The 24,201-nt window shown below is 36.3% G+C and overlaps 1 protein-coding gene across 2 annotated transcripts; it reads left to right on the top strand.

Annotated features, from left to right (window-relative positions):
- Positions 1-1,476: 1,476 nt before the first annotated feature.
- LOC147404995 (haloacid dehalogenase-like hydrolase family protein) lies at positions 1,477-23,353 on the top strand. Of its 2 annotated transcripts, none has more exons than XR_015178032.1 (12): positions 1,477-1,898; positions 3,000-3,251; positions 3,343-3,438; positions 4,308-4,485; positions 4,600-4,683; positions 4,773-4,873; positions 5,059-5,151; positions 12,901-12,972; positions 20,465-20,584; positions 20,665-20,715; positions 20,874-20,941; positions 21,601-21,708. XR_015178032.1 is itself a non-coding variant. In XM_086441118.1 (12 exons), exons 1-12 carry the CDS (start codon positions 1,584-1,586, stop codon positions 23,045-23,047), a joined length of 1,719 nt encoding a protein of 572 aa, XP_086297244.1. In that variant the 5' UTR covers positions 1,477-1,583; the 3' UTR covers positions 23,048-23,353. The 2 variants fall into 2 exon arrangements, 1 of the variants encoding a protein (XP_086297244.1); XM_086441118.1 differs by lacking the exon at positions 20,874-20,941 and adding an exon at positions 22,880-23,353 and having other exon boundaries at positions 21,601-21,789.
- The last annotated feature ends 848 nt before the right edge of the window (positions 23,354-24,201 follow it).

Below are 24,201 nucleotides of genomic sequence, written 5' to 3'. Positions count from 1 at the left end.
CCTCCTAATGATTTGGAAGATTTTAAACCCCTAAAATACCCCTAGTAGAGCCACACACATCCTCTACCCAAATTAGACAAACCTAGTAGTATATAAAATCCTAGAAAAAAAATTTTGCATTTTTTTTTGTAAGGCTAACTATGATTTTTAGATTTTTTTAGTAGGGAAAACCATAGGCTTTTGAACATGATTTTGGATTTCGATCAGTTTTGACAGATCTCCATGTAGCCCAGCCCAGCCCAATTAGCATGGATCATTAATGACCCAGCCCATCCCCTCCCATTGACATTTGACAGCTCTACACACAGGAAAGATGAGGAACTTTGGTCCAAATTTTGGGAAGTTTTTAGCCTTTTTTTTTTTGGTTGGGGGGGGGGGGGGGGGGGGGGGGGGGTATCAAGTTTTAAAATCTCGTCTCGAAGTTACGGTCCAAAGAAAAACAGAGACAATCTTGACTAAAACATTCAAACGAAATGGGAAATGTCTCGGATGAAACATTTCAAAACTGTGACTTGGGCGAGTCCCTTGCCCATCACATTGACTTGTCCGAGATCCAAGATAATCAATGTGAATGACCCATCAAATTGACTCGTCTGGAGATTCAAGATTACTCAACGATTCACATCGATAGGTGGAATTTATTTTCTCATGACCATTTTTCTAAGGAATTTGTATTCCGTGAAAACGATTTCCCTACTTAATGGGCCTGAACTTTATGTTGAACCCCATAGTTAAAGCCCACGCAGGCCCATCCCATATGGTAGTATGGATTTGAATACATTGGTCTGAGGCCCATAGAAAGACTCGTGGGTTTAGTTGGGCCTAATTTGGCTTGAAATGACAAAATTAACCTTCTTGCGAGGTAGGAATTGGCATGTTAGATCGAAGTTGATAGAAGATCAAAATCAGAGAGAAGCAGAATCAATGCCAATCACCCATCAACATGACTAGGAGTTGTCACCAGGACCGATCAACCTTCTCTTACATGCCAATGTTATATCCTACTGAAATCGTTGAGTCGGCCCCACTGGTGTGATAAGAGATTGATCCACCACCCGCTGCGAAGTCAATGGGCCCAATACTCATTACGAATTGAATAATGCTTAAGTGACCTCAAGATTGGACCCCACATTGCACACCCTGACATGAAAGTGTATGGAAACCATAGATTTTTCCCTAGAGATACGAGTGAAAAAGCGTCTATCATTCCTATCCACTTCATGCCAAGATGTGCGATATGAGGTCCAATCTTGAGGTCACTCTAGCACGACCCTTACGAATTTCCCTACACTTAATGAGCTTGAACTTTACATTCAACCCATAGAAACAACTTATTCCGGCCCATCCAATATGGACTTTATGTATTGGTTTGTGGCCTAAAGAGAGGCTTATGGGCTTAGTTAGGGTTGAAATGACAAAATTAACCTTTACCCTCCAATGTTGGAACTCGGAGTAAAACAAATATCTTCCTGTTCTGAATGCTTTTCTTCTCCTCTCCGCCGTAATATCTTTCCCGCCAAATTCTCCCGGTGTAACAGTTTCCGGTGAATCCATCACCGGAGTTCCACCCCTTCTCCGGCCCCATGGCACGAATCATCTCCCGCGCATTTCCTCTTCTTTTCAAATCTCCAACGGTTCTCTTTTCTCTCTCCCCTATTGAGTCTCGTCTCGTAATCTCCGCCTCTTCGAGTTCTTCGATTTTTGGTCGACATTTTCACATTTCGTGGAGAGAAGATCGAAGATGCTCAAGTCCAAGAGCTTTCAGAGGAGAGATTTTTGCTACAGCGAGAGGATTTCGAAAGATAAGGCGTCGGTCAGCGAAGAAGAAGGAGAAAGAGTTGGAGCTCGATGTGAGAATTTGTATCGAAGAAGAATTGCCCGATGACCCTGAAATTTTGGTAAAAAAAAGAATTTTTTTTTTTTTTTGGGTATCTGAAGATGAATACAACTTGGTTTCTATTAATTGTATGTCTGTTTTTTTTTCTTCTTCTGTGAGAATGAATGCGTGATGGAGAATAGTTATTTGTGTTTTTGAAATATTTAATTTTGAATTTGAATGGTTATCTTCATAAGTGTAATTCTTGATGTTTTAGGGTTTTCCGTTCTCCAAATGTTTTTTAGATTGGTTTTATTTCTAGACTGAATAAGATGGTTTAGTTTAAAAGAATGGAGAAAAAGATGCATTTGATTCGAATTTAGTTGATAAAGAGGACATTTATTTCTGAGGGAAATTTTTGTGATTCAATGGGGTCCGAATGTGGTTAAATGAACATGTTTGTAATTTTGAAACCAAAGGTTTTTCAGATAGATTTGGTATCCATTTGATGAGTTTTGTTGAAAGAATATTTATTTCGAGGGTGATTTGTGTGATTCAGTGAGTTCCGAATGTGGTATTTAAATTGAGAAAAAAAAAATGTGAGATTTTAGCTCCTTTTTCATTATGATTATTAGTAGAGAAAATTGAAAAATTCTGAAAACAGTACAATATTCATTTTAATTCCAAAAACAGTAAATTATTTCGGAATTATTTTTTTTTTGTTCAAGTGGAATTTTTTTCCCTATCCTATAAAACAGTAAATACTTTCCCCATTTTTAATTTCAGTAAAACAATTAACAAATGTTCTGTTTTATAAAGCAGTGAATTTTTTCCCTGCTTTAACGAAAATGTTTTAATTCCGAAAACAGTAAATTACTGTTTTTGGAATTAAAATGAACAGTGAACCATTTTAGTTTTTTTCATTTTTCAGTGCATGTTTTGGTTAATCACCATTATTAGTATGAATGACAATAAAATTGCTTTTCCATGACCAGGAGTTTGGATCAACTTTGAAGTTCTGATATTTTATTTGGACCTTTTACCATACTAGAAGTGCAATGATGAGTTGTTTTGTTTAGTCTGATTTGTTGAATAAAAGGAGGAATATCGTGTTTTCAATTTGTTCATGTGATATGCTATGTTTCCCAATTTATTGACATTTTCAGTTTGTGTCCTTGTTCAGAGTATTGCGGAAATGCTCCGTCTAAATGTTCCAATGGCAATGAAGCTTGCATTTGACGGTCTAAAAGATTCACAGTATAAAACAAGAGACACTTCCATTGATGATGTTGGGGGATTCGAAAGTGTTGAGTTATCTGTACTTCTTTGTAACGATTATTTTATTCGGAAACTTAATAAAGATTGGAGGGATGAAGATCATGCTACTGATGTTCTCTCCATGTCACAACACATTCCCGATCTTAAGCTTCCAATTGTAAGGACTTAATCTGATAATTAAAACACATTTTGTGATGGTTGTTTCTTTTTGTTTGTCGACCCTTGACATGGTTCCATTACTTTTGCAGCTTATGTTGGGTGACATAGTCATTTCTGTTGAGACAGCTGCAAGACAAGCAGAGGAGAGAGGGCATACACTTCTTGATGAGATTCGTATCCTCATGGTTGGTTCAATACTATATGTACTATCATTTCTATTCAGACTGTTTGTTTGAAGAGTATTTGCAGTTCCCTTACATTTGCATAAATCTATGATACAATATCTGCCATTTGTAATGCTGTATTTTATTTTTTCAGTCTCTACCTTTTTTCTTTTTCTTTTGCTAGATAGATGATTTTATTAATCCATCAAATGAAAGGATGTTGAGAAGACCTACCAAATGCAAAGAAAAGGGAAAGAAGAAGCTATGAAATAAAGTTATTCTTTCTTATTGTAGAGAAGATCCCATCTAAAGGGAAAGTCCTACCCCCTTGAATTCCTTGATTATTCTGCACCAATCATGTTCACTAAGTCAGAAAGAGGAAAAATCAAAAAATTCGGTAACATCGGGAAAAAATCAAGTTAGGGTTAGGACTGTGTAATTGTACGTACTAAGTGTTATTCTCATGTTACATCATTAAATATCATATCGAACTATAATAATCAATTACCAAACCACATGTTGATTTCATCTATGCATGCACAACAAGTGTTACTCTCTCTCTCTCTCTCATCCTATTCTTCTTTAGTTGCTTGAGGTTTTTGTAGTCCTATTGCTTGTTTTGTTTGACATATCTTAAATGCCAATCCTAATAATAAGGAACTAAGAAATATCAAATAATAAAAATGCTGGGAATGCATAGAGGACCCTAAAAGGGTAACAATTTAATTAGAAGTTTTCTTTAAGGAAAGTAGAAATAAAACAAGGACAAAATCTTACAGGAAAGCTGAAAACTTGGGAGTTAATTACTATTTTGTAGCTCAAGAAACTTTTGTTATTGCTGAACTGTTTGCATGTAAATAAATAATCATAATTGAAGTGTCCTCTTTCAGATTCATGGGTTGTTACATCTTTTGGGATTTGATCATGAGATTAGTGATGAAGCAGAAGTCGAGATGGAGAAAGAGGAGGAACTTCTTCTAAAGAGTCTTGGATGGAAGGGAAAAGGATTAATTCAATATGCATATGATGATACAACAAATGGATATCCTCACACAAAAGCTTCAGATGGTATCTTCATTGTATATATGTTTTAAAATTGTCTTTACCTTCACTTCACCTTTTCTTGAATACTTAGGAGGTGTAAGATGTTATAAAGAAACTGGCAGTTTGAAAATTTTACAGGTGCGCTATTAGAAGACAGAAAACAAGCAGGCACTCTACGATTTTATAAACCAAAATTCAGCTATATATTCTGTGATATGGATGGTGAGCTTCGATAGAATATATATATATTCTTTTTTTTTTGTTGTTGAGTTTTTTCATTATCTTATACATGTTTTCTTACCTAAATATAGGTACGCTGTTGAACAGCAAAAGTCAAATTACTTCAACAACAGCAGGAGCTCTGAGAGAGGCCATGTCAAGGGGAGTAAAGGTGGTGATAGCCACGGGAAAGGTGAGAGAAAATATATAGATCTATGACCTCTTGGCCAACTGAAAATATATTGTGTTATATTATTGCTTATATTTTTCTTTTCTTTTTGGGTGGGGGTTACTGATGATTTTACTTTCTATATTTGATAGTTTTATTTGTTCAATAAAAATGCTAATATAATCACTTATGCAAGACTTTGAAAACAGGCTCGCCCTGCTGTCATTAGTGCTCTGAAGATGGTAGATTTAGCTGGAAAAGATGGCATTGCTTCAGAATTTTCACCTGGGGTCTTCTTACAGGTTTATTTGTTGGACTGTTGCTTCACTGTTATCTTCATCTTTTAACATATGAGCTAATTTGAGCTAATAGTGTAGGAAACTGTGGTGTGCTCACTACAAAATAGGGCTTCTGTATCTGGACTTTCTCGTTATGCTGTTCAGTTTTCATCCATATGTTTTTGAAGTATTTTTAATGGACATAGGCTTGTTTCGAGAATATTTTCTCTAGATCATTGGTGGTTTACTATTGTGAGTTCGTGAAATGCAACTTGGGTTTCTCCAATCCACAAATACAAGTATCTCAACTCTGGTGAAAATGGAGGATGGGATGGGGAGCAAGCTCCATCCCAATTTCCTAACACTCTCTCAAATGGATTAGGTAAGTTTTCTCAAGCCTTTTATTCATGTTCAAGAGGGAACACTCTCTCAAAGGGAGTAGGCAAGCTCTCCCAAATCTCTTGTTTTTATTCTAATCTAAAAGCTCTAAATCTTTCTCTTCAAGAGTGATTTTACAACAAAGCTGTACCCCTTAAACCTTAGGTTGCTTCACCAAATTCTAACCTTGAATCCTAAAAAGAGTTCAATAAATTACAAAAATACCCATGAACAAACATGGAAATACGAAAAAACAAACCCCAACCTTAATTTCCTACAATACTCACCATCTCACCCTCATTTTCTCCGACTGAAACCTCCTTGGTTTACATCATTACCTCTCAATATATCATTTTCTCTATTTAGACTGTGCGCCTCACTGTCCATAATGTAGACACCTTACCAGTGACATAATGTTCATACACATACACCCTCCATTGCAAGGTGTGTTCGGGCCTTCTTGATGAGTTGGGATTATTGAACTTGGATTCTAGTTTGTTCAAAGTGGATGTCTATTGGTCTTCAATCCATCAACGTGCATTGAACATTGATGTCAACATCCTACACAACATGGTATATATGTGCATTCTTAGTCAAGAAGGGTCAAATAAGGTTGGGCTCCACTAGGCATAAAATACCATTTGGTATTGTAGAAATCTAGGTTAATGGAGAAGAGGCAAGAAGAAGAAGAAAAATAGAGGAGAAGAGATTATGGAGATAGGCCTCCTCTCTTCCTATTTATATTAAATTTGGTCAAAAGACCAATATGCCCTTTTTACAATAATATAAATTCTAACACGCCCCATCTAGCTGGAGCATACAAATCAAATATACTTAGCTTGATACAAAATTTAGAAAATAACCCTTAGACAAAGCCTTGGTGAAGATATCACCAATCTTTTTCTTTTTTGATCGGTAAGATATCACCAATCTGACTATCCGACGTTAAGTACGGAGTAGAAATTTGATTACTCATAACCAAGTCTCTAATGAAATGACAATCCACTTCAATATGCTTAGTCTTCTCATGAAACGTTGGATTATTGGAGATGAAGATAGCAACTTGGTTATCACATAAGATATGCATAAGTGTAGGCATAGAAAACCCCATCTCTTGAAGCAATGACTTAACCCATATCATCTCAGCTGTAGTATGAGCCATAGCTCTATACTTGGCTTCAACACTAGAACGAGCTACTACAGTCTGTTTCTTACTCCTAAGTAACCAAATTACCTCTTACAAAGGTACAATACCCTGAGGTAGATCTCCTGTCAGTACGACTACCAACCTAATCTGCATCCGAAAAATTTGTAACTGTCAATTCTTTAGATGGTTTGTACAATAGTCCAGTGCTTGGTGCATTCCTAAGATATTTTAGAATCCTGATCAATACGTCCCAGTGTGGCTGGCGCATAAACTGGCTCACAACACTTACTGCAAAGGTAATATCTTGTCTAGCACTGTGAGATGAATGATCTTACCAACTAAGCATCTATATCTTCCAAGGTCATCAAATAGCTCTCTCTGTTCACCATCAAGTTTGACCGAACTGTCCATAGGAGTCTCCACAGTCCTAGAACCAAGCATACCAGTCTCAAACAACAAATCCAACACATATTTTCTTTGAGAGAGATTAATCCCAGATTTAGATCTGGCCACCTCAATACCCAAGAAATACCGAAGTACCCCCCAATCCTTAGTATGAAAATACTTAGCAAGATAAGTTTTCAACTCAACTATCCCTGCAAAGTTACTATTAGAAATGATTATGTCATCAACATATGCAACTATAGTCCCACATACCGTCTTTTGAATGAAGACTGAGTAATCAAAAGATGATTTCTGAAAACTATAATCCCACACCACGGAGTTGAACTTGTCAAACCAATCTCTAGGAGATTTCTTCAGTTTATAAATGGACTTCTTCAGTTTGCATACCAATTCTAACTTCTCAAGAACTACATATCTTGGGAGTTGGTCCATATAAACTTCTTCTTGCAGATCTCTATGAAGAAATGCATTTTTGATATCTAATTGATAAAAATGTCAATCACAACATATAGCCACATATGATATTATCCTCACAGAGTTGAGGCGAGCTACTGGGGAAAAAGTCTCCACGTAATCAACTCCATAAGTCTGAGTGTAGCCTTTAACTACTAATCTTGCCTTTAACTTTTCAATTGACCCATCTAGGAGATATTTGATGGCATAGACCCATCTACAGGCCACGATTCCCTTACCAGGAGGTAGAGATGCAAGCTCCCATGTCTGACTGTCCTATAATGCTCTCACCTCATCACCCATAGCCAACTTCCAACTAGGTGAAGCTAATGCATTTGTATAAGATGGAGGAATAGAAACAAAGGACAATGACAAGGAAAAAGACTTCATTGAGGATGAGAGACGATTAAGAAACACAACATTACTTATAGGATGTTTAGTGCATTCTCGAGTACCTTTTCTGTGAGTAATTGGTTGGTTTAAATTAGATGGTGTCGGAGCCTCAAGACTAGAAGACGTTGGATGTGGACTTGGTATCCCTGGTGTTGCTTTTCTCATATTGTTTTGTCGATAAACCTGTAGTAGAGCCGAAACATCATCTATCGATGAAGGAATAACTAGAATAAGGGTAAATTGAAGAAACTCCCCCTGACTCAAAGAGATCAAATCTGACTCAAAGAATTTTCCCCTTTCAGAAAAGAAAGGTGTTGACTCAAAGAAAGTGACATCCGCACTCACATAGAACCGACGGTGTTCTGAACTATAGCACCGATACCCCTTCTAAGTTTGAGAATAACCCACAAATACACACTTGATAGCCCGAGGAGCCAACTTATCTTGATTTTGTTCCAAATTGTAAACAAAGGACACACAACCAAACAAACGTGGTTGAAGATGAAAGGGTTGATCAGAAGGATATAACATATAAAATGGTGTCTGACCCCCAAGAATAGTAGATGGCATACGGTTAATTAGAAAACAAACAGTGAGAATAGCATTAGACAAATAAGTTTTGGGCACATCCATGTTAAACATAAGTGTGTGAGCAACGTCCAATAAATGACGATGCTTGCGCTCAGCCATCCCATTTTGTTGGGATGTATGAGCACACGAGGTTTGATGAATAATGCCATGGGTTGAACAAAAATTTTGAACTGAAGTCTGCATACATTCAAGGGCTCTGTCAGAACGAATTTTTTTTATTGGTGCATCAACTTGAACTTGAATTTCATTGTAAAATGTAATAAGAATATGATGAAATTCATATTTGTCCTTTAATAAAAATAACCACATCATGCAAGAGTATTCATCCACAAAGATGAGAAAGTAAGAGAAACTAGAAATACTTTTTATTCTTGAACGTCCCCAAATGTCCAAATGGGCTACATCAAATTTATTCAATCGACGACTCTCAACTCTCGAAGGAAAAGAACTACGGTGATGCTTGCCCAATTGACAAGCCTCACATTTAAGACTTGATAACTTCTTAAAATTAGGAAACAATTGATGCAACTTAACTAAAGATGGATGACCCAAACGATAATGCCATTGTAGTGGGGAGACAGATGTGCTCAATGCCGATTCAACATTTCCCATATATAGGAAATAGACCATTAGTTTCATGCCTCCAAACCAATCGTCCTCTTCATCTCAAGGTCCTGGATAACACACAAAGATGGAAGGAATGTCATAGAACAATTAAGGGATTTGGTAAGCTGACTCACAGATAACAAATTAAAAGGAAAATTAGGTACATATAAGCTAAGTAACAGTGATATGGATGGAGTGGGATGGATGGTTCCCACTCTAGAAACAGTCTAGCAGAGCCATCAGCTAGGAAATAGACTTAGAAGAACGAAACTGAGAAAAAAGAGAATTTATATCAGACATATGAGCACTAGCTCCTAAGTCAATCACCCAGGTAGATGGTGACTGGGCAACCACAAGAGCAGAATTACCTGTGTTGACAAGTGTGGCTGTATTGGATGTACTAGATATCGCAGAAAAACTCTGAAGAAGCTAAGCCATTCGGGCAATTAGATCTCCCTGAGATTGTGAACCAATGGATACTCCATGTTGAACCGGCACAGACATAATAGTAGACTCTCTAGTCTACTAAGACTCTTCAGTGGCTTGATTGGCCCAAGCAGGCTTACCCCATTTGTCCCAGCAAAAATCCTCAGTATGACCACTAAAACCACACTATGTGTACTTCATATTACTGTTAGTGTCTCTACCACCATTATGACCACCACGACCTCTATGGCCACTACCACGACCACTAGGATTACCACGTCCTTTACCACCACCGTGGGGGTTGCTTGTGGTGAAAGCGAAGGAATCTTTACTAGTTGGAGATGAAGAACCCGAAGCCACAAATGAGGTAGGTGTAGCTTGTACAACTTGAGAAAAGGCATTTGCAGTTGCAGGTAAAGTTTTGCTAGCCAATATTTGACCCTTCATAGGTTCAAATTCAGCATCCAACCCAAACAGAAATTTTGTAGTATAAAATTCTTCACGTTGTTTTTTTTTTTTTTTTGTACTTCTAAATTGGTGGTGAGAGGTTGATACTTAGCTAACTCTTCCTAGAATCCCCGAAGAATGTTGTAACACTCACTAACATGCTTCCCATTCTACTTTAGGGTAAAGATAGATTCCCATATCTCATAAATTCTGGAGACATTCAATTCATTAGAATACATCTCTTTTATAGAAGCCCAGATAGCCTTGGCTGAAGACAACAATACCATGTTGGCATTGATCACTGGCTCCATACTAGCCAAAGGCCAACTCATAACCAAAGCATCTTTACTCACCCAGTCTTCATAAGATTTACTGTGGTTAGAGGATTCGAGGTGATATGTTTCAATTTCTTCTTCACGGTTAACACAATCATCATGGAGGATGACCAATGAAGATAATTGGTGCCATTCATTTTATCTCCTGTCACATAGGCACCAACACCATCCCATGACTGTTTTACCCTCACTAGAAGTAGTGGATGCCATAAGAAATAACTCAACTCACAAATCAAAATTCATCGAAGCCGAAACTCGAAAAAAATTCAAAAACTTATCGAAGCACTAAACGAACAAAATAAATGTGGAGGATGATAGGGAATACCCTATAAGTGGTGTGGTTTGGGTAGGAATGTCTTGATGCGCGTGGTTGTGAAGAAAATTTAAAACCCAAAAGTTAGGGTTTCGGCATCTAACTTTGATCTAGCTCCAATCACGTTGAAACTTTAAGCCAACACTAACAAACCTTCAACCAAACCTTATATATATATCTAGGTTTGAAACAATCACCAATAAATCCTAGAACACAGGATTTTATTCACACCAAGATCAAAACCAAGAGAAAAGAAAAGAAATTGAAGGAATGAAGGAAGAATAAGAAAAGAAGAATCCTAGATCTCTATTGTAGATTAGTGCTCTTATACCATATAGAAATCTAGCTTAATGGAGAAGAGGAAAGAAGAAGAAAAATAGAGGATAAGAGATTATGGAGAAAGGCCTCCTCTCTCCCTTTTTATATTAAATTTGGTCAAAAGACCAATATACCCTTTTTACAATAATATACATTCTAACAAGTATCATAGGCTTGATTTGTTTTAAAGGTAAGTCTCAAAGGAATTTTGTCTTAAACCTGTAGATGTGCATGGCCCTGTAGTTCGATTGATCCTTACCATCAAACCATCAATAAAGGGGTTAAGGACGGCAATAAATGTTGAACAATGATGAGCACTTTGATGGAAATAATGACCTTGAAAATTTTCTTTATTGACTTTGCTAAGTAGTTTTTTTTTTTTTCCTTATGATTATTTTCTCAATTTTTAATGAAAAAAAATATTTTTTGATTGTTGGAGGAAGGTGAAATTGTGGTGGGGATTTAACGGTTCCCCCCCCCCCCCCTTCAAATACCCTTCAATATATATAGTAGAATTTAATGCCCAAGAACACTAGTTGATCATTGTTGAGTTTATTATTATTTTTTCTTTGGCAAGTGGGATGTCCAATTGCTGTTTGAAATCGTGGTTCCTTCCTTGTGTGTTTTGTATATCTTTTCTGTCAATGCCCAAGCCATAGTTGGTTGCTCTTGGGAGCAGGTGTCAACAATGGTGATAGATGTGGAAACATGGTTCTACCATTCCAATAAGGGTGGGAATAAGATCTTGCATTGAGACGGTGCAAACATCATGACATAGATGAAGTTTTTGACCTAAAAATGGAATGAAAATATTTTGTCACCAATATTGTTGGAGATAGTGATCGCTTTTGACAATGATCAACTACATTAATGTATCCATCGCAAGCACATGATGCGCTCTAGCAGTGAAACCATTTTAGTGGTTGTTCTAGGATCGAAATGCACTCTAATACTACTTGATGCAAATTCGTGACTCCCGATATACTAATAGAAGGCAACACAAGTAAAATGCTGATGTGATGTAGGATGTCATGGGGAGAGAGCTCCAACCAAACTACCTAGCACTCTCAGAAGTGGAGGAGATGAGATTTTTCACAGCATAGTAGAGGAGCATTATTAGTATAAACTTGTAATGAAATTAGTAAAGGCATTGTGTATACACAAATCAAGGCATTTGGTTAACAAAATGATGACCCTATTAATACTTAAACAATTTCAGTTGTCTATTAAAAATCATTTGAATTGAGTCTAAGAAGTTGAGATAATTCTACTACATGATATGTGAGAGCTTTGAGATTTATGAACACTACTTAACTAGGACAAAAAAAAAACTCATTTATGAGCGGTGGTTTTTAACAACTGGGCTTAGAGAACAATAAAATTCAATATGCCTTATTTCTGTCTAGATAACGTTAGGGTTTTTATCATTGGTGAATTCAATAAAATATGTCTATTAGATACTATACCCAAAAAGACATTCAAATATATGGAAAATATGAAATGTATACATAAAGCTAAACGAAAAAAACCGAAGACTAGATTTTATAAGGTTCTAACTCAAATGCAGATGGGAGATATTATTTCCAAAAAGATGACATTTGTATTGTATAGCATAAATCGTAATGTTTAATGCATTGTGTAAAATATAGAACATTTGGTCCTTAGGTCTAAGATTTTTAATTCATCATCCTCAATTTCCCCTCTTAAATTCAAAATGAATACTTGAGATAAGGAAGTCATTACCAATCAACTACAGTGAAATATTTATTTTAACGACTGAAAATTGTGCATGCCCCAACCATAAGGAAGGCAAAGAAAAATGTCTTGCTGATTTCACATGCTTGAAATGCTCAATTTGTTTTCATCTTTTCCCTCTTGAGGTGTTTGTTTACTCTCTCATTTTAGTGTCAGTTCTATTTAAAGTATGCTCTCTTATTGTCAACTCTGTACTTGAGTTCCAGGGATTGCTTGTTTATGGTAGACAAGGCCGGGAAATTTTTAGAAGAAATTTAGACTCAAATGTTTGCAGAGAGGTAATACACTGATCCTGGGTATAAAATGGTTCTTGTAGCTTTCAAGTTGCAAATAATTGTCTGTTTATTTCCGAAATTCATTGTACCATGGCATGATGGTAGCATATCTCCATTTCAACTCAGTTTTCACCTTTATAGCAGTTTTTTTCCTTATAAGCAAATGCAAATATTTATTAAATGTGGTTGAGATGACCAACAGATTACAGCAACACAAGTGGGACTCCAGACTTACGCACCTACTCCTATCTGCCCATGAAATCCTCAAAGAAAACCCTCATGAATTCAGTAAATACTTAACACCAATCAAACAAAAAACCCATAATTATAGTCACATCGTGCAGGGGAAGTTTCTTATCCTCAAAGATGTGCCTATTCCTCTCTTTCCAGATAACCCCAACATATGGCAAACAGGATGATAGACAATAATATTCTCTTCGTCATTCTGACTGAAGCTTCCAAATGCATCCAGGAATCAAGCAGATCTCTAATCGAATTTGGGTAACAAGTCAAGATACCAAACAAATCCAAGAAATAGGCCCACTTTATATTCAAATTAACTCCATTCCATGTACATATCATCCATGGTCTCATACTATATATGAAGCAATCAATAGTATTTGAAGAATATGCTCGAAGATTACATATCCATTCTTATTAAGTTACTCATGTCGTGTGCTCCCACTTGAGTATATGCTGCTAAGAATTCTGGAGCTTTCTTCTTATATTTTTATTTCTCTTATCATTATCTAGTGAACTTTATGATGTAACCAAAAATATAAAGTTCCATCCCTTTATATTTTGGCCATAACTTACTCAAAACACATTTGAATTGCATGATTTCGATCAAACTAGCTATCAATCAAAACCAAACTAAAGGCCTCTGTACTCTTCTTTGACAAACACACAATCATACAAAAATGGCCTATATTAAGCGACTAGATTTGACTGTATGATTCTCCTCAACTAGGTGAACAACCTATATGACCTCATCATAGATATATCTATACGCATGAATATTTTGTTGCATTTAATTTTTTCTGTAAAGGTAAGAAAAATGATAGATTACATTAAAAAACATTTTTCTATCCATATGTACCCAGTGACTTAGTCCAGAAAATATAATACTTCCCATGCATTTCCACGCTTCTATTGGAAGATAATTTGGTTCTAAAACCCTACCTGTCTTCATCTTTGTCAGGGTTTCTTTCACTTTTGATACCCCAATTCTACTAAAGTATGTGTGCTCACTGGTTTCCTATGCATCTCCCCTAGAATAGAACTAAAGCAGCCCAGTTTTTAGTAGAACTACGAAGTCTTGAAAAACAAACCAATTTAAAATTTCCGTGAACCTTGACACATTGACTTTCCTACTTCTAATTGCATTATTTTGTAATAAATATCCTACAATTACATATCGGAAATCTAATTTGATATTTTATAATTTGGACTATTGAATACCAATTCTTTGAGACAGATGTGAACCTAATTTCCTTTTCGAGAATGAACAACTCTAGTTTAAAAGAATCTTTCCTTCCGAATAATCACCTCCCATACAAATCGGTCTTTTATGTGCAGCTCATTTTCTTGATGCCAATCTAGCTTTTATGCCAATTGGAGTGCCCATGTGTAACCAAGACCTTCTCCTTGATCTTTGTTCTTTTACCTTGCTACTACGTCATAATCAGCTGCAACATCCCTTTTATTCACTTCTTCTATATCCCTACAACCTTGCTCTTGGATTTTCCTCCATTTCTTGCATTCAAATTTGAAACTTCTCAATGAGATGGCTCCCAAATCAGCTTCTAGAGAAACATCTTTGATTTTGATAAATTGTGTTCATTTATTTCAATATTTCCCTTGTTTGCTTCGACACTTTCAAAATAATATATTGCTTTCTGTTGAAAAGGAAAGATTTGGTAGTAATATCAATGAATATTAGGAGTTTTGTTAGTTGTATTTGTTGTAAATAGAATAATTAGTCAATGCTGTAAATTAGGAAATTAGTTGGGCCAATTAGCTGTTGAAAATGCTGATTTTCTGCTAATCAATTTCCTGATTTTGTGCTTATATTCTCTCCTATAAGGAGAACCAATGTAAACTTGTGAGAGAAGTGTTCCAATACAGAAAAGTTTATTCCATATTTTCGTCCTTTCAAGTTCAAATGGTATCAAAGCCTTCCTAAAACTATATATATATATATATATATATATATATATATATATTTTTCTGCATAATTTCTTTGTTGATCAGCCATGTCTGACGTTTCCTCCGAGTCAATCCCGTCTCTCACAACCTAGCCAACCAACTCTGTTTAGATCACCACTATTCGTCTTAATGGTGAAAAGTATTTACGAAGGTCCTAGTCCGTTCGAATGTACATCAAAGGACGGGGAAAGATCGGGTACCTGACGGGAGACAAAAAGGCACCAGCACTGGAGGACCCAACGTTTGCGACCTGGGATGCAGAAAATTCAATGGTGATGACTTGGCTCGTGAACTCCATGGACAAGGATATTAGCTTCAACCAAAGAATTCTGGGACAATATGAATCAGATGTACTCTGATTTGGGAAATCAGTCTCAGGTCTACGAATTGACTCTGAAACTTGGCGAGATTCGGCAGGGGGAAGACTCGGTCACCAAGTATTTCAATTCATTGAAGCGCCTTTGGCAAGACTTGGATCTGTTCAATGATTATGAATGGAAATCCACTGAAGATGCCAATTACAACAAATAGACCGTGGAGGCTCATCGCATTTACAAATTCCTTGCTGGGCTCAACGTAGAATTTGATGCAGTATGGGGACGAATCATTGGCAGGACTCTACTTCCTCCAATTGGTGAGGTGTTTGCTGAGGTTCGAAGAGAAGAGAGTCGCAGACATGTAATGTTAGAGAAGAAGACTACTAGTAGGCTTGTTGAGAGTTATGCCATTGTTGTTGTCAAGGCTACTGCTAATAAAGTAGCCAATTTTCAGCGAAAACCTGAAGAGAAGCCACAGGTCTGGTGCGACTACTGCAACAAACTGCGCCATACTAGAGAGACCTATCGGAAAATCTACGGAAAACTAGCGAATTGGAAGAACAACAAGCTTGGTAATAGAAACAGCCGTGCAGTTCCCACCTCCAATGAAGCTGAGACAATTCCCTTTAGCAAGAAGCAGATGGATGATCACCTTTTGAAGCTGTTGAAATCTAATTCTTCATCTGGTATTCCTAATGTTTCTCTTGCACAAACAAGTAGTGTACCTAATGCCCTTTCTTGTTGTTCAAATTCTACTCCATGGATCATCGATTCTGGAGCCTCGGATCATATGACCTGCCTTTCTAATCTTTTTAGCACTTTTTAGTCTGAGGTGAAATTTTTTTTAAAGGAATTTTACACGATGGTTGCAACTCAGTTTCAAACAAAAATTAGTATTCTTCACATCGAGAATGGAACCGAGTATTTTAATGAACTTTTGGGAAGTTTTTTTAAGGAAAAGGGGATACATCATCAGTCTACTTGTGTGGATACCCCTCAACAAAATGTAATTGCTGAAAGAAAAAATAAGCATTTACTTGAAGTGGCTCGTGCTTTAATGTTTTCAATGAATGTTCCAAAATATCTTTAGGGGGAAACTATTTTAACAGCCTCTTATCTGATTGACAGAATGCCTACACGTGTTTTAAAATATAGCATGCCATTAGAATGTTTCCAAAAAAAAATTCCCTTATCAAGGATGTACTCAGATTTACCTCTCAAGGTTTTTGGCTGCATTGCTTTTGTTCATATACCCAATAATACTCGGTCCAAACTTGATCATCAGTCTGAAAAATGTGTTTTTATAGGATATGTTTATAAGAAAAAGGGATATAAGTACTATAATCCCCAAACAAGAAAATTTTATGTGAGTATGGATGTCTCTTTCTTTGAAAATAAATCCTATTTTCACAAAAATTCTCTTCAGGGGGAGAATGAGGTGATGGAAGAAAATTTTTATGAGGTGATAGAAGAAAATATTTGGGGTTTATTTCCCACTCCTTTACCAAATATGATTTTGGCTACTTCATCTCATTCTTCTCATCCTATTGTTATTCCCGAAATTCAAAGTCAGGAACAATGTGATAGAATCAATGAAAACAATGAAGGGAATCTTACTCATATAGTGCTGAACATTACTATATCTGAAACAAGGGGAGAATCACTTCAACCGGGTTCAAAAAATCCCAACACTGAGCCTCTGGTTTATACTCGAAGAAGACCTCATCAAAAGAGTCAAAATTAGCCTATTCCTCTTGGAAATGATCAATCTCGACCTTTGGGAATTGGACCTCCAGATATCACCGGTAGTTTTGTTCCTAACTCATCTTGAATTCATGTTACTTCTCCTAACCAAGAACCATCAGACCTTGATATTCCTATAGCTGTTAAGAAAGGAACCCGAACTTGCACCAAATATCCCATTGCCAAATACCTTTCTTATGAAAAACTTTCTCATACTCATAGGGCTTTTACCAAAAAATCTCATACTTATTTGTCTCGAGAAACATTCAGGAAGCTCTTGATGATCCAAATTGGAAATTAGCAGTAATGGAAGAGATGAATGCTCTTAGAAGAAGTGGTACTTGGGAGATAGTTGATTTATCTAAGGAGAAAAGAACAGTAGGCTGTAAGTGGGTATTTATTGTGAAATGTAAAGTTGATGGCAGTATAGAGAGGTACAAGGCAAGACTAGTAGTAGAAGGGTTCACCCAGACCTATGGGATTGATTATCAGGAAACCTTTGCTCCTGTAACCAAAATAAACTCAATCAGAATCTTATTATCTTTAGTTGTAAATTTTAGCTGGCCATTACACCAATTAGATGTAAAAAATACTTTTTAAAATGGAAATCTTGAGGAGGAGGTCTTTATGAGTCTACCACCTGGGTTTGAGGGAAAGTTGGGACCAAACAAAGTCTGTAGACCAAAAAAGTCTTTATATGGTCTCAAACAGTCCCCTAGAGTTTGCTTTGAGAGATTTGAGAGAGTTGTGAAGAGTTGTGGCTACTGTTAGAGCCAAGCTGACCATACCATGTTCTACAAACACAGTAGAGAAGGCAAGGTTGCAATCTTAATTGTCTATGTGGATGATATAATCTTGACAGGTGATGACAATGAAGAATTGGAGAGACTAAAAAAAAAACTTGTAGCTGACTTCAAGATCAAGGATTTGGGTGCATTAAAATATTTTCTTGGAATGGAGTTTGCTAGATCCAAAGAAAGTATATTTTTTAATCAACGTAAATATTTTCTTGATTTACTTGATGAGACAGGTCTGTTAGGATGTAAATCAGCCAAGACACACATTGAGCCCAACCCTAAGCTACAACCTTCTAAAGATGAAGAAGTTCTGAATAGAGAGCAGTATCAGAGGCTTGTTGAAAGACTGATCTACTTATCACATACACGTCCAGATATAGCATTTGCAGTCGGCATGGTTAGCCAGTTCATGCATTCACCTGGACAAGAACACTTTGATGCAGTCTATAGAATTCTCAGATACGTAAAGGGGACCCCTAGAAGAGGTCTACTATTCAAAAACCGTGGGCATTTGCAAGTTGAAGCCTATACTGATGCGGATTGGGCTAGGAGTGCTGTTGATAGACGGTCAACTTCTGGTTAATGCACGTTTGTTGGAGGCAACCTTATCACCTGGCGGAGTAAAAAGCAGAATGTGGTAGCAAGAAGCAGCGCAGAGGCCGAGTTTAGATCAGTTGCTCATGGAATTTGTGAGGTGTTGTGGATTAAGAGACTATTGGAAGAGTTGAAGACCTCTGATCCGTTACCTATGAAAGTGTACTGTGACAATAAATCTACGATTTTGATCGTCATAATCCAATGCTTCATGACAGAACAAAGCATGTGGAGGTAGACAAACATTTTATATCAAGGAAAAGCTCGAAAACGGATTGATTTGTATGCCGTACATTCCGACTACCGATCAAGTTGCAAATGTGTTTATAAAGGGACTTCCTACAAGACAATTTGAGAGACTAATTTGCAAGCTGGCTATGGAGGATATCTTCAAACCAGCTTGAGGGGGAGTGTTGAAAAGGAAAGATTTGGTAGTAATATCACTGAATATTAGAAGTTTTGTTAGCTGTATTTGTTGTAAATAGAATAATTAGTCAATGCTGTACATTAGGAAATTAGTTGGGCCAGCAAGTTGTTGAAAATGCTGATTTTATGCTAATCAATTCCTGATTTTGTACTTATATTCTCTCCTATAAGGAAAACCAGTGTAAACTTGTGAGAGAAGTGTGCCAATACAGAAAAGTTTATTTCATATTTTCATCCCTTTCAAGTCCAGACTTTCAATTGGAGAGCCCAATGGAAACCAGCCATGAATAGCTAACCACCCCTATATTTTCCTTTTGATCAACATCATATTCCCAAGTCAAAAAGGGATTATCCAACTCCAAAGGGGTTGAATTGAGAATAATTTCTGGACAATCAGAAATATCGTTATATTCATCAAGCCCCAAATTACGAAAATTACCTTCTTGGGTGCCCTGTTGAAGACTTCATTGGTTAATTATAGTCCCTAATTTCATGAACATAATTCAAATTATTACCATTGACAAAAAAGTATAGAACTGACCGTTGGAGACACCCCCTTCTGAACTGCCATGTCACCACCTTCCCTATTTAGATTATTTTCCACACGGTTCTGCTCATACGTTTCAGCATCCACTCCCGATGGGCCTGTGCCAGAATCTTCCCTTTCTGAGTCTTTACTTGAGAACATCACCTTCTTTGCCTTCTATTCTCTATAATCTTCTTTTTCAATTGGATGCAAGGGAATTATTCTTTATGGTGCTCAAATGATTTGCATTTCTTACATACCTGTGGGAGTGGTATGAAATCTTTCCTTCTTGCACGCCAGTGATGTGAAATTCAGAAACGTACATTCCTCGTCTCTCTCTCTCTCTCTATAAACAAGATTTCCGAGTTGTTGCATTTGTATTCTTTGACCTAAATATTGCTTTAACTTAAAGTGACAATATTGTTCTGTATCATTTTCCTCCACTAAGAGAAATCTGACCCCATCAAACATGTATTTAATAGTTTGTGGAGATCTTGCAGCACATGCTCTTGGATACATGATGCCTTTGAGAAGCCTTAAACACATAGACGTGCACATATATATATATATATATATATATATATATATATATATATATATATATATATATATATTTATTTATTTATTTATTTATATTAGTAGTTTGTTTTGTAAAATAAAAATGAGAAAAGAAATAGATTCAGATTAAAACATTTTCAAGATTTGTTTAATCTCATAGTATTGTTTCATTGTTGCATTATCTTCTATTTAAATTCCTGTGTATTGCATGTAAGCACCATGGTTAGCAATATGACCAATGGTGGTGTTTATTTTGGATTCATATATTGGAACTGCATGAGAGATTGACTCCGGTCATTGACAGAATCCTATATCCTGATTTGCAGGCATTTATGTACTCTTGGGAACACAAGGTTCCTCTCATTGCATTTAGCCAGGACCGGTGCTTAACACTATTCAACCACCCATTGGTTGACTCACTTCATTTTGTATATCACGAGCCAAAGGTACCTGGCTGCACTCTTGGATTGTTTAGTTCTCAATATTTGAAGTTTGTTTGATATTGGGATTTGGGAGTTTTCTGCAGGCAGAAGTCATGCCTTCAATTGAGCACCTCGTAGCCGCTGCTGACATACAGGTATGTTATTGTGGAGAGTAGACATTATATCGAGCTAACTGTAATTTAACACCAGCGTCATGAAAATTTTTTTGTAACTTTTATCTCTAATATATATGTTTTGTAAATAAGTAAATCTAGAAAAGATGCAAAAGCTATTAAAGTAATAATGATGACAGTTTTAGAGCTGAGCTTGTCACTCAAATGGATGGTTCCATGACAAACTTCCAGGATTGCAAGTGACCAGGCATGTACTAAGTTCTTGGTTTGTTTTTGATTGAGATCATTTGGGAGTCCAAGCATGGATATTTTAATTTCTAATGCATTTACTTGTATTCAAAAAAATTGGGAGTGCAAGCATTCATGTTTTAATTTCTAATGCATTTACTGTAGTCCAAATTTTTGGATGATGTACCTACCAATTTGTTTTTTTTTTTTTTTGTGTGTTTTTTGAATGCTTTAATTTCTCAAATTTTCTCATATATTTGGATGCTTCTGTGTGTTTGATTTTCCATTTTTTTCCCTTCTCCTGATGGGGTTTGAACCTAGGACATGGGAACAACACTCTACACGTCTTACCAACTTAGAGTTTTCATGTGCAACAGTTACAATATTTTCCGAAAATGCCAATGTTGACCCTGCCAGTTGATCTCATCGGGTGCATATGCAAACAGCCAATCAATACAATCTTTTATTGTTGTTGTTTGGCTGTTTTACCCTTTTGATTACTTCATAAAAGAATTTTTAAGAAATATTTTATAGTAGATAAGATTGGGCAAAAGGCTAATGTATGCCCTGCCAGTTGGCCTCACTTGGTGGGCACACACCCAATTACTATGATCTCCTATTGTGGTGGTTATTTGGCTAATCTATTCTCATGATAACACAAATCATTTGGATTTGCAGAAGCTTCTATTTTTTGGCACAACTGAGGAGGTAACTACTACATTACGACCATATTGGTCAGAAGCAACAAAAGGGCGTGCGGGCATTGTCCAAGCTATGCCAGATATGCTTGAAATTGTCCCCTCTGGGACTTCGAAAGGAAGTGGAGTAAGAATGCTGCTAGATCATTTTGGGGTCACTGCAAAAGAGGTGCAAACCAAAAGTTTTTCTTTTTCTTTTAATGCCTTTATTTTACAGACCCCCTTTTCATCTCTTTCATGCATTTTAGCTAAAGATCAGTGTTTTCCTCTCAGTTCAAGGGAATTGTCACCAAGTTGGAGTAATGAGCCAAATCACTAACAACCATAAGGCTGCAAAAACTAACCACAAGCCACAAAAAATGTATTTTTTTTTTTAATGTGTTTTTCACTTGTTTTATTGCTAGAAGTACACAACGTGTTTTAAATCCGACTTTAAAAAAAATTGCCACCATTTTTTTGTGACTACGATCAAGGGGCTGTAGCTACGATTGGTCTATTAGAAACTAAATTTTAGGGATGTAATTTTCTGAAGTGTAGCATGCTTGATCAATCTCTGTACTTGTGTTTATAGTTCAATATCCAAAATTTTGTTGGAATAGGTGCCACCTTGGTGAGAAGTCTTTATGTGGTAATACCACAAATGTAGGATCAAAACCACCCTTCACACTTAAATCACCCCCTCCCCCCCCCCCCCCAAAAAAAAAAAAAAAAAAAAAAAAACACCACACATTCACCCACCCAAATAAAAAAAATTTAAAAAATAAAAAAAAAAGGAAAAAGAAAAGAACAAAAACTTTGTTGATGAAATTGTGAAACAAAGAGTGAACTATAACGTCTCTCTCTAGATGGTCAAACCCTGAGACAAATACATGTTTCTGGATTTTGTATGCTACTCATACTAGCCTGTTATCTAATGAAAGAAACCCTTTAATTAGATGTATTAATGTATTTCAGACATTATAGAAATAACTTTACTTCAACAGGGTTTGTTCTTCTTGAGTACCAAGGAGACAAGAACCCAATTCTGGTGGATCAATCATGGCCGAGCGATCTGGATAACTGACAGTAGAGTATCATTCTCAGCTTGCCATGATACAGATTACATAATTAACCAAACCGAAAAAAAAAAAAAATGGAAAACTCAACTTGTAGTCTTATCCCCTCTCATTTTCTAGAGATGACAATTAATGTACATCTTTTATGTTTTTGGTATTAACGAAAATAATTTATTTGATGGCCTATGTATCGTCCATCATTAGGTAATGGCTATTGGAGATGGGGAAAATGACATGGAGATGCTTGAGCTGGCTTCCCTTGGAGTTGCTCTCAGTAATGGATCGGAGAAGACAAAAGCTGTTGCCGATGTGATAGGTGCAAGCAACGACGAAGATGGTGTAGCTGATGCCATCTATCGGTATGCATTCTGAACATCAAATTCAGGCTCTGGTATCTTATTAGTTAACTCTTGCTCTTATAATTATTTATTTCTATGCATCCTTTCAATGGGATGAATTTTTTTTTATAAGTGGTGAAGTGGTGAAGAGAAGAAAATTGCTCTTTTCTTTTATATTTATTTTGGAAAAATCACCCCATAAGCGTTTTATGGGTGGGCTTGTCACCTATGTTTCAATTTGATTAGAAGAAAAAATTCATGCCTGAAGTGGTATGTACTAGTCACTAAGCAATTAAATTAAAAGAAAAGAATTATAAGATGGCATGAGACCATTTGATCTTTTTTGAGTTTAATGTTGGGTGGTCCAGAAGCATCATGTTAAGGTATTGTACGTAGCAGAGATGAAAATGTTGGTAGGGATGAGAATGTTGACATAGGTGAGTGGAAAGACCGAAAATTTAGAAAAGAATGTGTTTGAAATATCCAATAGTTCTAATAGATGATAAAATAAGAGAATGTTGATTGAGATGGTTTGGGAACATTCAATAAAGATTGATTGTAACTCCAATTAGGAAGAACGTGGAAGGTTGAAAGTGCTAAAGGAGCAATAGGAAGACGAATAAGAATGTGGATTGAGATAGTGAAGCAGAAATGAACACATTTTCAATAACAAAAAAATGCGGCTCTTGACACAATTGAATCAACATGGTTCTTTTAATCACACTCAAAATCTATTTTGTAAGGCTTCAATGATAAGTGATGAGATGGTTTTATTTTTTTTTCATTAAACTAAATCAAATAACTAAAGACAGACCTGAAATCTGATACGTTCCAATCGGAACACGTTGACAGACCTACTTTCGTGTATGAACACATCATTCTCTTGATGATAATAGATCCTTAGAAAACTGTATTCATCTCTAGGAAACAAGTGTTAATCTCTAGAAAATCTGTGATTTTCCCCATGTCTCATTTGTATGTTTGATGGAGGGCCTCAAACCTTTGAGGTTAGAAAAGTCCCAATAATATTTGGAAAACAGAGGCCTGAACAGTGTCTCCATCTGACAAAAAAGTAGAGACGAGAGTGTTCTTAAGGATTCGAAACACCGATCAAACCTGTAAAAAGCCTCTATCTAAGCATTAGTGTTACCTGCTAAACAAATTCCTTTGCCAAAGTCAGATTTAGAA

This window comes from Akebia trifoliata, chromosome 4 (genome assembly GCF_017979445.1).
Source record: "Akebia trifoliata isolate Shusen 1 chromosome 4, ASM1797944v1, whole genome shotgun sequence".
Taxonomy (NCBI): domain Eukaryota; kingdom Viridiplantae; phylum Streptophyta; class Magnoliopsida; order Ranunculales; family Lardizabalaceae; genus Akebia; species Akebia trifoliata.
This window is presented reverse-complemented; position numbering and strand designations above follow the sequence as displayed.